Source organism: Diabrotica undecimpunctata, chromosome 7 (genome assembly GCF_040954645.1).
Source record: "Diabrotica undecimpunctata isolate CICGRU chromosome 7, icDiaUnde3, whole genome shotgun sequence".
Taxonomy (NCBI): Eukaryota; Metazoa; Arthropoda; class Insecta; order Coleoptera; family Chrysomelidae; genus Diabrotica; species Diabrotica undecimpunctata.
The window spans coordinates 34,680,893-34,697,617 of NC_092809.1; the positions used below are offsets into that span (position 1 = coordinate 34,680,893).

Below are 16,725 nucleotides of genomic sequence, written 5' to 3' on the forward strand. Positions count from 1 at the left end.
AAACCGCCTGCAGTGGGCAGGACATGTAGCCCGGGCCCCTGAGTCAAACATGATAAAAAAGATTCTAACAGCGCAACCCGTGGGAATGAGAAGACGGGGTAGACCAAAGCTGAGGTGGATGGACGGGGTAACACAAGATGCCGAGAAGATCGGAGTCTGCAACTGGAAAATGCAAGCGAGGGACAGAATAGAATGGCGTAGAAAGCTTGAGAAGGTCGAGGCCCTCTAAGGGCTGTAGCACCAAGATGATGATGATGAAGCTACATTTCCTGTTGTTATTGCTGTTGGTATTATAAAACAAGGTTTTGAAACATCTTTACTGGCCGGCCAGTGCCACTGTGGTGGGGGTTAAGATGACTAATGTGAAATCCGGTACAATGCATGGAACCGCTCTACACTACTGTAATCTGATTGAATACATAAATAGAAACATAATTATATTATAACTAGCAAATTTTGTTTTACTGCCTAGCAGTTTGAGGGCCGCGAAAAATCGCTCCGAGGGCCGCATGCGGCCCACGGGCCGCGTAGTGAGTATGGCTGATCTAATACAATAACATTAAACCAGAACCATAACAAAAAGTACCACTAATATAGTCTTAAATAGGCGTAAAGCTACAAAACATGTTTAAAAATTACTTCCCTGAAACGTGACACAAGTTTTAACTCTTAGCCTTATTATTAGTTTATTTAGTTATGTAAAAGTGTTTCAGTTAAATTGGCTGAATGGCTAAAACTTTGCTAAGAGCTAGTTTTACTTATGCCGATCAAAAAGTTCTTATTGCCCCAAGACTAAGAAATCAATTGTTTCTGAGTTTCAAAATATTGGTTTTTAGTCCATTTTTTCAAAATAATGAATTTGGAAACGTACCGCCCCACACATTCATTATACGGGATATCAATCTTTATAAATACGAAAATGACATTTATAAATGTTTTCCTGTTAAAAACAAAGTGGAATGTCCTGGGTAGGATATTGACGTTGTATCATTTTCGTTTCACCCTGTATATCATAAAAACCGAAAAGGATTATTAATCATTTTTGCGTTTCTGAGATTGATAACCTAAACATTTTGGAATCTGTTTATAATAAACAAATTTCTCTTTCGTTTGATCTTGGTTACGCCTAGATATTTACGCATAAAATAAATAAAAATCTTTGCGCATATCTTAACAAGAGAATGAGTATTGGTGATAATTTCATTTCTCGAGAGCAGCCGTGAGAAATGGTCGCTTTTATTGTGGAGGTCCGAATTTTGTCATCGTGGACTTAAATATTCATGAGAGCTCAGGTTTGGCCTGATTTTAGTTTGTTTTATCCCAATTGAGCACGTAGCAAAAAGATGGGAAAGTCAATAATGTAGTGCAGAACTACGATTATATAAGTACAACAGTCAATAATGTAGTGCAGTACTACGATTATATAAGTACAACAGTTAAGCAAAGATAAAATAGTCATAAGTTTTAATTTAGTTGAAAATTAGACAGTGAAGTCAACAGTAATATTATGTAAGTTGAAATTAATTTTAAAACTTGTCAGAATGTTGAAAGATAAGATCGCTAAAGGTATTCTTTTTGGTCAACTGAAGAATACACATGTCAACTTTTTATTGCCTACATATCTAGTGCAGTGCAGCAAAATTGTTCTATAGGCATTTTAATTTTTTCTAGTATCTTGTAATAATTTTTGTTTGCAAATACAGCCTGACAGTTTACGTTTACAGTTTATGTCAGTGCTCTGGTCAAATCAAAATCTAAGGGAATTTTTGTGCCCTTTTGTTCAGCTAATTAATATGTAAATCTTTTTTATAGATGGTAAGATATAATGCCTATAATATCATGATAGTACGCTATAAATGAGATAATGTCTAAGTATTTTTACTAAATTTTACTATTTAAATTCATTTTGCAGTTTTACCCAATTCGAAAGGTATTCCACCTAATTTTAGAAGTATTTACTTAATACCTGATTTATCTAAATTTGTATTTTTGTCTTTTTGCTATCTCTTTTATTTTATTTATCTTTACTAAACTAATCTGTTAACATTCCATAATACGTTTGTCTGGCTAAACTTTTCAGTAATAAGCATTGTTAACTTGTAGCGATTATTTGTTTAATGCTCTTCTATAATCCTCCGTTCTTCTGGTAACTAATTAGAGGGTAAATATGATAAAATATAGAGATTTTATAAGATAAGTGTGTTTTTTGGCTATGTATACATATTGGTTTCTTTAGAGGTTTAGCCTATTTGTTTTATCCTCTCACTCTTCTCATAGGTCAAGTATCGAGTTTTCCTCGTCCCTCGACAAGGGACTAGGTGGCGCCCTTTATTTTTCCCATTTCGTTTAGTACCAAATTCCCTCATTTTTATTGGTACATTTTAATTCCCCCAAATTTTTCAAATATACTCAATTATATCCCGGTGGAATATCCCAGTACTTTTTCCAAATTCATTATTTTGAAAAAAAAAGGACTAAAAACTGATATTTTGAAGCTCCATAACTCAAAAACAACTGATTTCTGAGTATTGTTGCCATGGGAACTTTTAATCAGCATGACCGAACCTATATGTCTGCAACGGAAACCACTTTTGCATAAGAAAAGTGCCGTGATTTTTTATGAGGTCTACAAAAAAACCTATATATCATTTATTTACAAGAGCTCGACATTTAGTAATTAAGGCCCATCTCTTTATATATATTTAATGTTTCGAAATAGATCTTAAAAATAATCAGTATAATAAAGTGACAACTTTCTAAAACTGATAATTCAGAACAAGATCGTCTGATAGCAGGTTCCGTCCGAAAAAGAATATCCTGTCTCCAAAACAAAATTATAATTACAGTAGACTCCCTCTATAACGAGAACTGAAATGGCAGACTAATTACCTCGTTATAAGCGGATCTCGTTATATCCAACAACAATAATATTGTGCATACATATGAATACACTCTGGGCCAAAATTAACCGGCCACCTTAAAAATGGGTAATTTTTTATTTCTCACATCTCCTAAACCTGTTTTCCGATTTAAGTGATTTTTTTAATATGTTATAGCCTTATTCCTTGACAATATCTTTATAATAATATTGTTGCTAAACAGGTAAATTTTCATTGTATACCGGGTGTACTAATCAAACTGTGTGTTTTTCTTAAAGTTTGCATCACCCTATGGAATATTCTAGCATTTGTAGAATACTGAAATTAAATCCTAACTATAGCCTCACGCTTTCTCAACATTTTGTTTTTTGATTGATTCGCTTATGTTGGATAATACAAAAGTTAGGTGCTTTAACAACTAGACATGTTTTTATCAATTTTTATCTCCGCGGAATATTTTGGAAATCAAAGTCTAATTGAAAAAAAAATGGGTATCAATAATGGGTGTTGCCGCCTCTAGCCCTTAGGACTTCTTGGAGCCGGTTTGGCAATCCATTCATGATATTCTGGATATCAGATTGGGGGATATTGTGCTCTTGAGCTGTCTTCAGCTCTTCAAAGGATGCAGGGGCTGGTACTCTTGCTCTTACCCATCTTTTGAGGTTGTCCCAGATATGCTCAATTGAGTTAAGATCGGGACTGTGTGCTGGCCATGGTAGAACTTGAATCCCGACCTCATTAAGGTACTCACGGGTAGATCTTGCTGTATGGCAACGTGCATTGTCATGCATTAGTCTGAAGTTATCACCAATGAATGGTGCAAAAGGCATGACATGGTTTTGGAGAACTTCTTGCACGTATACTTGGGCATTCACACTGCTTCTACCCAACACAACAAGATCAGTACGCGCTTCGTAAGAAATACCTCCCCAAATCATTATTGACCCTCCTCGGTAAGCCACTGTTTTGATTATAGCGCATACAGCAAACCTTTCATTTTGACCTGACGTTGGTGTCCATCTGAACCTTTTAGGGCTATTCTGTTCTCATTTGAGGACAGTATATTCTTTTATTCCGCCATAGTCCAGATAGCATATTCTCGCGCAAAATGAAATCTAGCCCTACGGTGATGTGGGAGCAGTTGTGGTGCGCGAGCTGGACGAAAAGCCCTCAAGTTTATTTTTGACAGTCTTCTTCTAATCGTTTGTCTACTCACACTATCGTTTCTCACCTCAAGAAGAGACCTACGAGCTTCAGGAGCGGTGCAAAAGCGATTTCTCAATACTTTAGTGACAATGAAGCGGTCATCTCGAACTGAAGTGCATCGTTTTCGGCCTTGACCTGGCCTGCTATTGTACGATCCTGTCTCCCGAAATCGTCTGATGGCATCTTGTACCGTAGTTCTGGGTACATCGAGTATACTAGCGACATGACGTTGACTGTAACCAGCATCAACTAAAGCCACCGCCTTAGCAGCATCAGTTGGAACGAGTGGCATTTTTAAAATCACAGACAATAAATAAGCATTAAAATTTCAACTTAAATAATATTCGCTCACAGTGATATAAAATTACAATTTTAATTGTTAATTTTAATTACAAATTTATTTTAATTACAAATTGTTCAAGAATTGTTATTAACACGGAAACAAATTTGCAACAATGTCTTACAACGACAAATCCTTCGAAAACTTTTATATTATCCAACATAAGCGAATGAATCAAAAATCAAAATGTTGAGAAAACATGAGGCTATAGTGTGGTTTTAATTTCAATATTTTATAAATGCTAGAATATTCCACAGGGTGATGCAAACTTTAAGAAAAAAACACAGTTTAATTCGTACACCCGGTATACAATGAAAATTTACCTGTTTAGCAACCAGATTATTATAACGATATTGTCAAGGAATAAAGCTATAACATATTATAAAAATCACATAAATCGGACAACAGGTTTAGGAGATATAAGACATTAAAAATTACCCATTTTTAAGGTGGCCGGTTAATTTTGGCCCAGAATGTATGTAGTTTTCTAAAACATTAACTTTCTATAGTGAAGCCATTCGGAGCAATATAAGATGCTAATAAATATTGTTTGAATGGCGTTTTTAAAACAAAGTTGTTTACTTTTATTGTCAATGAAATGCATTAAAACAAAAAAGAGTTGTTTACTTTTACTGTCAATGATATATGTTAAAACAAAAAATCTGTATTCTGTAAATATGTATAAAGCGTATAAAGTTATTTTGTCATTTTTGACTGCTTTAAATTATCCAGTATTCTATCTATCATATTTTCTAAAGATGTGAAACAGTTTTATGCTTCTTCATTTGCGTTTTGTCCTTGGATAAAGTTTCTGACAACCTTTAAAACACTTTCTACATCTTGCCTATTAGGACCCATATTATTAGGTGTGAATGGTCAACCCAATACAATGACACTTGTGAAACATAAATACATTATGTTACATTTCCGACTAAGAATCATAAATTGTAAGAAGTTTATTGCGGGCGGCCCGCAGTTAAAAAGGGTATTTATTTATAGCTACGGCCGGGCCAAAACGTAAAAAACACGTTTTGCAATCTTATTTTCTCTCGTTATAAGCAAATTTACCTCGCTATAAAGGGTTATAGTTCAATAGAAATTTCACGGGACATCTAATGTACCTCGTTATAAGCGAAACCTCGTAATAACCGTGTTCGTTATAAAGGGAGTATACTGTACAAGCAAAAAAACAAGAAGAAAATATTTTTAAACAATTTATTCTGAATCATGGCATAATTTTAAATGCATTTGAGATACGTCATAGTATTAATTGTTATTTTATTGTAGATTTTCCAGCGGAACCTCCATATCCTCCAAGCCAAGCTATGTTGGAAGAACGACAGAACAGACAAACAGTTACGTTCATGTCTTTCATTAGATCAATAAAAAGTTTACTTCAAAACAAATCTTTCCTGTTACATAATTTGGGCTATTCGTGTAATATTGGCATTTATTCTTCGATTGGTACTTTACTAAATCAACTAATTTTAAATTATTTTCCGGTAAGTTATTTTTATTTACTTTTTTGACATATTTTATTAATTGATTTGACTTTTTGGTCTATTTTTATTCCATTTTCATTACTTAGTCAGTAATGAAAAGGAAAATACTCAGACAAACTTGTTAAAATGTTCGGGACAAAAACACACTTTGAATCTAAATTAGGAGAATATTATAACGTCTGTAAAATCATAACACAACTGGTACTGTACCACTGTACTATAATAAATACTACTATACTACTAGACTACTATACTACTATACTACTATACTACTATACTACTATACTACTATACTACTATACTACTATACTACTATACTACTATACTACTATACTACTATACTACTATACTACTATACTACTATACTACTATACTACTATACTACTATACTACTATACTACTATACTACTATACTACTATACTACTATACTACTATACTACTATACTACTATACTACTATACTACTATACTACTATACTACTATACTACTATACTACTATACTACTATACTACTATACTACTATACTACTATACTACTATACTACTATACTACTATACTACTATACTACTATACTACTATACTACTATACTACTATACTACTATACTACTATACTACTATACTACTATACTACTATACTAATATACTACTATACTACTATACTAGTCTACTACTATACTGGTATACTACTATACCGGGTAATATACATGAGCGTCATAGCGGGATTTATCCATAAAACTGGTCAATACTGATTTATTTTCTATTCTATTTACATCGTCGGTCCAAGTATTCAGTTTTCAACATTATTTGTAAATAGAAAAAATCTACAGGATCTTTCGTAACATCCTGAGCAATTTAGCATTTGATCATCTTTACTTCTTCTAAAATGCGTCAACTCCTCATCAGGAACACTTGTGGAAGTTCAAACTGAAATAAAATGCAGTCTAGTATTTGGTCATTATAATTAAAATAACAGCCTGGTACGCGAGCAGCGGCATCTATACAAAGTAACAAGATATAAGTAACAAGTACTAGACTGCATTTCATTTTAGTTTGAACTTTCACAAGTGTTCCCGATGAGGAGTTGAATAACTCGAAACACGTGTAGAAGAATGGTGGAATTCGAATTGAAATGAAATGTAATCTTCTACTTTTATTTTAACGTCTTTTTTCTACGCAAAGAGCGAAAAAGATAGTGTTTTTGAAGGGTGAACCGTAGATGCATTTCGGAGTAAAAGGTTACTCCTAGCGTCGTTCAAAAGCCTTCAGCAAGGGGCTTTGAATTTGCCGTTCACATAATTTGCTATCAAAGAGAGGTCTCTCGACTTCTTGTTACTTTGTGTAGGTGCCGCTGCTAACGTACCAGGCTGTTATTTTAATTATAATGGCCAATTACTAGACTGCATAAGATAGTGTTTTTCAAAGGTGAACCGTAGATGCATGCAGATCCGTTCTACATGCCCCCCCGAAGTTTTCGGAGTGTATTTAGAATTATTTAAAACTTCATCCTCTACATTTAGTGTTTCGTCAAACACCCCACTTAAATTATTTACAACCTCAGATAGAAATATGAAATCAGTATTTTTATCAATGACTGAAATAAATTGTTTTTAAATGTCTTCTTTAAATTCTTTAGTATGTGTTAGTGATTCGGAAAAGTTGGCAGCTAATTCCATTATCACGTCCTCAATTGTGCAAAATGTTCTGTATAAAACATTGCAGCCTCTAACAAAGTTCCCCATTCAGTAATATTAGATTTTGATGAAAGATGAAGAGAGAGATTTATTTCTAATTTCTACTGTAATTCTATTTAAACCATCTGCTAAGCAAGTTGTATGTACTAAACGTGAATAAAACATGTTCAAATTGTTTCCTACTTTAACAATGTAAGGTGCAGCGTCTGAAAGAAAGATCAAAAATTGTTGGTTTTTTTACGAACGGTTATAAAGAATAAAAAAATTTGCTTAACTATCTTGCAAAAACATTAAAATTGTTAATGCGTCGGTTTTATCCAACTGTTTGGAAGCAATTAAATGCGATTTACAAGCTTGTTCATTTTTAAGAGCTCCGATTACTGTAACGGAAATGTTTCATTCACACGTTTCTATATAAAAATAATTGTCTTCTATATCTAATTTTATTTTACTTAGTACTGCAGAATACACAGAATCGACCTCGTTTCTTCTTACGCTTCTTTCACTTTGAATATTCCAGTTGCAGTATTTTCCAATAAAAATGGAAATGGAAAATGCAAATTTTCGTTTGATAATTTCAACAAAGATACATTTGAGCTTAACAATTCTTCACAAAAATCATGGTAAAATATCTCATACTCACTTTATTTCAGATTAGTTGATTTTAAACATCTACATATCAAATCTTGCTTTTTCTTTCCCTGTTCTTATTTATTTTGTCATACTAGTTTTTTATTGTGTTTTTATTGCTTAGTTACCAACTACGTAATAGTGTACTTTATGCCTGCGTGGACAAAAAGTGTACTTTATGGCCCGCACGGGCGTAAAGATACATACAAAAAGATAACTTATTAGAAACATCTTTATTTAACAACATTTCAAAACATTATTTAGAATTCACATAAAATTTGCAATTCTGAAAGGAGCCGGTGATATTTAGATTACCCGCGGCAAACGTTGACTCATGTTTCATAATTTGGGTGTCAAGTTTCTGTAAGAAAACGCCGGATCCAGAATGCCTGCTAATATTCTTGAAACCTCATTCTTTGAAGATATGCTGTCCTCTAAATATCTTTTAGCAACCGACGTACTTTTCCATCCACCATGGCGCTTCAACGTGGTCATACTGGCTCCAGTTTCTGCCAGAAGAGTTGCCGAAGTCCGACACAGGCAATGACCTGTGTACTTCTCAGGACTGCTAAAACCCAGATATATTGCAATAGTGGATGGGATTTTTCCAAATGTGTTCTTTCCAACTGGCTGTGCAGTACAACGACCTTGTCTGTAGGTGAAAAAAAGCCTTTTTCTGAAGAACCACGGGGTCGTAAAGACATGTAATCCCGTACTAACTTCAAACTCTTTAGTTCATCTTCGTCAATAATTGTAAAAACACGCTGTTTATCGGTTTTTGTCGATGGTAAGTTTACGACGACAACTGATTTTCTATCTTCTACGCGAGTAACCAACATATTCAAAAGTTCTTGTCGTCGAAACCCACCAAATATACCAAATATTAATGCTATTTTGTTCATTAAAAATATTTCGTTCGATGCTTCGTGAATAAATTTTAAAACATTTTCTCTAGACAAGACTTTAAACTTTTTGGCTGGTAGCCTTTCGAGCCTTGCTTCAAATATTCGGTCAATTTATAGAAACTGGCAATGTTAATTTTCTTATTTACGATTAAAGTCTTCTTTACCATTGAATATTTGGACCACAGGGAACTCGGAGAAAATGTTTCGGCGAGATCGGCAAAGTATACAAGTAGCACAGTTTTACTAATGTGTTCTACATGGTTTTCTGTCATCCAGTGCTGTAATTTTTCATATTCCTTGTCGTAGGCATCTCTCGACTTACGTGGTAGTAACTTTTGCGTTGCTTTTTACGCTTTTTTTAAAATTTGTTTAGGGATCTCAAAAATATCTTGCATTTTCACGGTTTTAGTTTGACACGTTTGAGAGTAAAGTTTAGTTGACACGGACGATAAAATGTCTACTTAGTAAATATATTGTCAAAATGAAATCGAATTTTCGGATTTTTTAGAACATATTTATTTGTAGATGCAATAACGAACTAGTATGACATAAAAGTTTGTATGCACCGCGGGTATTAATAGATGTATACGCCCTCGGACCACCTACAAACCCGAGGGCTTCTGGCCCGAGTCGCCCTCTGGGCATAAACATCTATTTAATACCCTTGGTACAAAAATAACTATTTTTTCTCGTGTGTAAAGCAGTTTTGCAATGCTGAACTATTTCGAATTTTTTTTTTGGCGTGGTATCTGCAAAAAATTTCTTCACTATGTTGGCTAGATAATTTTTAGATCAAGGGATATTTAAATAATTTAAATGTGTATTTACTTACAATTTTACTGCATTGGGAGCAAAATAATTTTCCCATATCTCTGACCAATTCTGGATATGCCTTGATCCACACAGACACATTCGCTTCTTTCGCATATCGCATATCGTTGTCTACAAAAAACTTAATAATATTTTATGTATACCGATCAGTTTCTTATATTCATTTGTTTATAATGCAGTATAAAACTAACAAGATGATAATAAAAATGAAAAGTTATGACAAAATAAAAAATTGATCTGGTCCATAAGAATAATAACGGCGAGCTTTACCACTCTATCAAACATCATTTCATAGCGAGTTTTCATCTTTTTATCTTTCACTTCTTTTTTTCTAGTTTACACAGTTGTTTAAAATGCATTACACAAACGAAATATTTTAGGGGGAACAGGAAGAAGCTGGCCGAATGGGACTTGTAATGATCCTAACAGGAATGGCTGGGTCCATTGTAACGGGTATTGTCTTGGACAAAACCCACAAATACAAGTAAGTTCGCTACGAGACAGAGATTTCTTTATTTTTGTAAACAATTATAATTACTTTTAGGGAAACTTCATTTGTTATTTTTGTGTTCACTGCTCTTTGCTTGGGAGGATTAACGGTGTCGTTGGAGATGAAATCTAAATGGATGGTTTATGTAGCGATTGGTATGTTTGGGTAAGTAGACATAAAAATAAAAAATAAAAAAGTCCTATCCAAGTAAAATAATTATTGGAGCGGGTGTACAAATGGATTTGGAAGTTCGAACGTAACATGATACGAAGTAAAGATACCTATGTAATAAGCCATATATACCAGGGCGGATTTGTTTTGAGATGGATGTGAGAGGTGGCATTTTGATTTTTGCAAAAAAAGGTGTGTGATAACTTCACTACTAATAAATAACTTATCCCCCCTGTTAAATAGGTCGGAAATATTAATAAAAAAATTAAAATATTTAAAAATGATTAAAAACATCGTTTTTGCTATTTTCCTATAACTTTACGATTTAATAGATTTCGCACAATAATTTTGCAATCTAATTTTTTTTTTAAATCGAAATCCTTTAAAATCCTATATAACAAAAAGTAGACCATATAGAAGTTTGTCAATTTTTAAATATGTACCGGGTGGACCAAAAGTCCAAAATCAGGACCATTTTTCTGTAAAATTAGAATGCCACATCTTACATTCAAATGTAATCATTTTTTCACAGATCTTCCCTGGTATAATATGAATCTTTAGCGCTCCATTTGAATTTGAACGTATTCTATGTTTCGCTGCAAATCATTATTTTACATGTTTCCTATAATCGAGCCGATTCTTTGAAATTGTATACTTGATTATGGATTTCCAGGTCATACAGAACATTTTAACAAAAATAAGTGTTTTGTGATCTCTAAGATAAGCTTGTAATCAATTTTTAAAAACCATTATAAAGCTAAATAAATATTAATTGTTTTAGGTTCTTTTTGAATGGTTATTTGCCGGCAGGAATTGAATTCGCCATAGAAATGACGTTTCCGTCACCAGAGAGTACAGTGACCGGGATACTGATGACGACATCACAAATATTGACTGTCATTCTCACCATTATTTTGGGCATCGTCTTGGAGAAATGTAGTGCTTTAATTTGTATTATAACGATGATTTCTGTAGTGGGTACTGGTTGTATTCTAACTCTATTTACCCCCAACAAACTGAAGAGGCAACAAGCGTTCATGAAGGACAGAAACGTTTCTTTTACTCCTCTTAAACAATAATACTGTTATTAAGTATTGTTGTATGCTAAAATCAGGGGTACAATTCTTTTAAATAATAATGAAATCAAACAATTACAAAATTTCTTTTTATAACAGGAAACGTTACCCACCTCTAAATTTACTCGACTGTGACCACGGTAATGTTTAAATTTAGTTTTGAAAGTTCTACAGATTTTTGAAAGGTTTTGCTCTGAAATTGGAGGAAAATAGTCAAAAATTACTTTAAATAGATAAATTTAAAAAAACACGATGGAAAATGTACGATGTACGGCTTTTGCAATCGGTTTTGCGTCTTCTGTTGGGTCCTTAATTCTTTCTTGAGCATCGTGAGCCTTTTCAACATGCAACAATCATCAATTTCAAAATCAACAAGACGCAAAACCGATTGCAAAAGCCATTCTACCATATGTAAAGGGTACAACAGGGAAAATACGGAGAGAGCTAAGAAAACACAAAATAGAAACGATATTTGATACCTACAGAAAAATCTGAACTATTTTACCATCCGCCGAAACAAAAATATTGTTAGAAAATCAAGGAGTATATGGGAACTGTGACAAATCGTACATCGGACAGACCAACCGAAGTATCAATGTTAAACGAGAAGAACATCAAAATGCCATCGAAAGGAGAGAAAAAACGTCGTCCCTTGCACAACATGTCTCAAACACAGGACATAAAATAAACCTCAACCAAACTACGATGCCAGCTAACATTGAAATTAAAAGAAAACGCTAAATCAGAGAGTCAAGAGATAGAAGTAAATTCCATGTTCGGAAAGATTTCCGCGGTTAGTACAATTAAACCTAGAACTAAGATTAATACTATTATAAAAATTAATATTAAACTCACCAGTCTTCCGGGTTGAACCGGGTCGATATCCATTTTGCTGAGCTTTCAACATCCTCTCTGATGTCTTCTTCAGGGCTTCCGAGGTCTCACTCTCCCGAGCCTCCAGACACTACTACACTCACTAGTCACTTCTAGTTCACTCACTAGTTCACTACTACTGTAGTACTGTACTGTACTGGTATAAGAACTGGTTTAATTTGGAGAGACAAATAGAAAGGACTGAAAAGAACTCGAGGAGGAAATTTTAAGTGAATGACACAAAAAAGAGGTGCTGACTTAGTCAATCAGCATACATGCCGACCCTCGTCAATCTCGCTCTGCGCGATATAAAAATATATTTTTTATATGTTTCCCTCCTCGACTCTGTTGAAGTAATAAAATTTTGATTTTAACTTATTTATCATGAGATAAACAAATTATTGTATGGATGTAAAATTTTCTCGTGGATTAAAAATATTAAACATTTTTTTAAGAGAAAGCAAAAATTACCCTAAGGGATAATGTTATAATAAGATAACATAAATTATTATTTGTATATAATATTTGTATGTAAATATTTATTTGCTTTAAGTCATTTAGCAAAAGTTTTTTTCCGGAGCACTCAAACAAAACTAATTTGATACCCAACTGAAAATTTATTTTTTCATTGAATTTTTTCAAGAAGACTCCTCGCGGACTACAGATCGTTGCTTATGCCGATGACATCAGCATTATGTATCACAGAACAGAAGAGGCGGCAGAAAAATAGTTACATTTAAAAACAGGGGCAAAACAGACCGATAAACGCACAGTTGGATTAAAGGAAGATATTGAAACAGTAGAAACTTTCACATATCTGTGAGTAGCATTAAGCTCAGACGGAACAGGAGGACTAGAAATTCAAACAAGATTAGTAAAGGGAAACAAGCTTACTTTTCACTCGCCCATGTGTTCCGCTCCAAAAGCACACTCTGGTCGAAAATCAGGGTTGACAAAACTATCATCAGACCAATAGTATGTTATGGACGCTAGACATGAGTGATGACAGAAAATACAAAAAGAAAGATGAAAGTCTTTGAACGAAAAGTCCTAAGGAAGATATTTAGACCTAATGACGAAAACGAAGTATGGAGATCAAGGCACAACCATGAACTGAAAGAGTCACCGATCTTAGAATTTGTTAAAATTTGCTAGACGTGATAACTTGGAGAAGATCGACGCGGTTATATAAGGTTGGAGACATAGTTTGGAGGAGGCCAATTTGGGCTGCAGATGAAAAGATGTTTTTCGTCGGTAGCAGTCATAAAATTAATTTTTTCGTTGGTTGAGTTGGAGACTCATACTCTAAAAAATGTACTCTCAAGATTTGAAAAATAAATAAAAACAATTGTCTAGATATAACATGAAAAAAACAATTATGAAAACTTTGTACATTTTTTGTTTATAGTCATTTTTGACAGTGTTTCCACAATTTTTTGTTCAGCAACTTCAATAATACAAAACAAATCCGAAGTCAAATTTTATAACAATATGGTCATATTTCACTAGTTTTAAGCGACTTTTTGAGATGTGCCACTTGCCTATTCTTTCATTTTTATATTAGTTAAATTGATGATATTTTTGAATCTTTGTTGCCCTTAATATTTGTTCTTTTTCGCATATTATCAGTACTTTTCCATTTTGTCGTTTTTCTATGTAAATCTTGTTTCGTCTATCTTGTTCCAATCCATCTTAAAACGATGTATCTTGCAGATAATAACCTTATTTGCATTATTATTAGTATGTAAATAGCGTAATCAGTATCTTCAGTATTGTTTAGTGGCTTTATACAGCATTTTGTGATATGTTTTTCTACCATTATCCTATGGAATTATGGTGGCAACAATAAAATGATTGTAAATAATATAAATGTTTTATTATTAATAAAAAATATTTTATATACAACGCAATATAGCAGTTTTTTTAAGTTATTTATGCTACAAGTGATGTAAGTAACTTTTACCAATCGAGGACTAGTTTGAGACGGAGCGACAGCGGGGGCTCCAAAAAAAAGTTCGTGGCAGGTTAATATATTTACTGCCCTTATAAAGGTCTTCAAATAAACGTGTCCTAATTCTAAATTTCAATAAACTTAAGTGTGTGTGAGATATTATCATATTATCAAAATTTGTTATTTAAATTTCCGTCGCAGCTTTGCTGGTTGGGGCTTATCCGAAATTTCCCATTTTCCATGAATCTGGCGTATAAATCACACTTAACTTGACCGATGGCATGGGTTATGTTAGCTTTGAGTGCCACTGTGCTTTGTTAGTTACACACACAGAGCTGCGACTTAACAAAACCCCTCAAGACAAAATCAAACAGGGTTAAATCGTACCATTTTGTTGGCCAGTTCACATCACCTCCCGGCATGAGCTGTGCGTGACGTCCATATCATTAAATTCATGCCAAATGAAGTTAATAATCGTCGACTTATAATTGTTGCCATTGACAGTGATGGTAAGACCAACGTCGTTCTCAAAGATATATAGATCGATGACACTGCTATCCCAAACAGTAACTTTTCCGGGATGGATTGGACAGCCTTGGTTCTCATATGGAATGATATCTAGAACTTGCTGTGTTTTTGTTGAGAGATATGAGAGGTAAAACGTTAATTGAAGAACTACTCAAAGTTTGGTTAGTTTATAAATAAAAGGAACATACCCAAGACCCACGTCGGTAATGACGACTTACTAATACATATCTTGGGATATTTTGCAGCTAATCCAAATTGACATTTTAATAAGTTGCTATCAACAAGTCCTCGTAGACACTTCGTCTAAGGACTAGAACCTCCAGTGGAGTCTTACATTGCCATGTTATCTATTCCTGTTGTAACTAAAACATCATAGTTTACAAAGTTAAAAAATGTAACTCAAAGTTAATTTAACAACACTTTTTGGGTTTTTACCCATGTATTTAGTGGCTTCATACATGTGCGTCCAGATAGCACTGATGATGGAATATTTATTCCGAAAACGTTCTGTGATGTAGCCCGATAGGGTTTTTAATATTACACCTTCTATAAAGGAATTTTTAAATAAATTTTAAATAAAAAAATTGGTGTGATAATTCTAAGTTGTTTACAAAAAATGGAATTTTTAACCACCATAACAGTCACTTCTAGAGTGACGAAAATCCTCAGATCACGTGCGATAGTAAATTTCAAGTGTCCTTTTCGTTTACCTAGTGTTTTTTGTGCTGTGAAAAATAATAAGATATTCGCTCTTATAATTTATGACGAAAATTTAAACCGAGAGCGTTACTGCAACATTTTACGTCAAGTAATTGTACCAGCACTGAAAGCTTTACATGGCTTGGTTTTAACAATATGGAGCACCGGCTCACAGTAGAGACAGATGGACAGCTAATAAAGATCCGTTTCTCTGGCTGCCAAGATCCCCACCGTTAGGTTACTATATTTGGGAATATGGTAAAAATTATGTGTTCTCTGAACCTGCATTACTAAGTAAGATATGATAAATAAAGTCCATCAAGTTTTTAATGAAACAGATGGAGAATCAATATCAAGAGACACTAATGAAAATCTGATTAAAAGAGTTCATAAATGTTTGAAAATTGATGGGCAACATTTTTAACATTTATTACATTAATAAGCTAGTGTCTATTTTCTTTGATATCATCTTTTTAATCGTTTAATGTTTAACTTACAATATGAAAGTTATATATTAACACAACATAGTCTATCAAAAAATAAATTTTTTATAACAAAAACGTATAATGTTAATTTATTCGAAAACTGCAAGAGATAGATATAGGGAATACTATTCAGATCGATAGTGAGAAACGTATTCTTCTAAAATAATGAATCACATATAGGGTGTCCGATAAGGAAAAGAAATTAGGCCAAAATTTAGGATGCCGATTTTGACAGCACTCTATATAATGAAAAAGGCAACTTTACACTGGAAATGATAAAGCTGTATATGGTTAATAAGTTCCTAAAGAATTTAAACTTTTATTCAGATTACTATTCTATTCAGATTCTACATGGTAGAAAAGTGTAATTTTCATATAAAAACCAAACTAAAAAACGGTTCACAATAGGTATAGGGAAGTATTAAAAAAATGTTCAGAGTAATGCGAGTATTTTTAAAATTAAACA

At 33.3% G+C, this 16,725-nt stretch overlaps 1 protein-coding gene across 2 annotated transcripts in view; it reads left to right on the forward strand.

The window, feature by feature from the left end:
- The window catches only part of LOC140445175 (choline/ethanolamine transporter flvcr2a-like), a 54,487-nt gene extending 39,996 nt beyond the window's left edge, over positions 1-14,491 (forward strand). For both annotated transcript variants that reach the window (XM_072537049.1, XM_072537048.1), the window contains exons 4-7: positions 5,713-5,927; positions 10,367-10,470; positions 10,531-10,641; positions 11,429-14,491. In XM_072537049.1, the coding sequence (XP_072393150.1) occupies positions 5,713-5,927; positions 10,367-10,470; positions 10,531-10,641; positions 11,429-11,726 (728 nt within the window). In that variant the 3' untranslated portion in view covers positions 11,727-14,491. The remainder of the gene's footprint in view (positions 1-5,712; positions 5,928-10,366; positions 10,471-10,530; positions 10,642-11,428) is intronic.
- Positions 14,492-16,725: the final 2,234 nt, after the last annotated feature.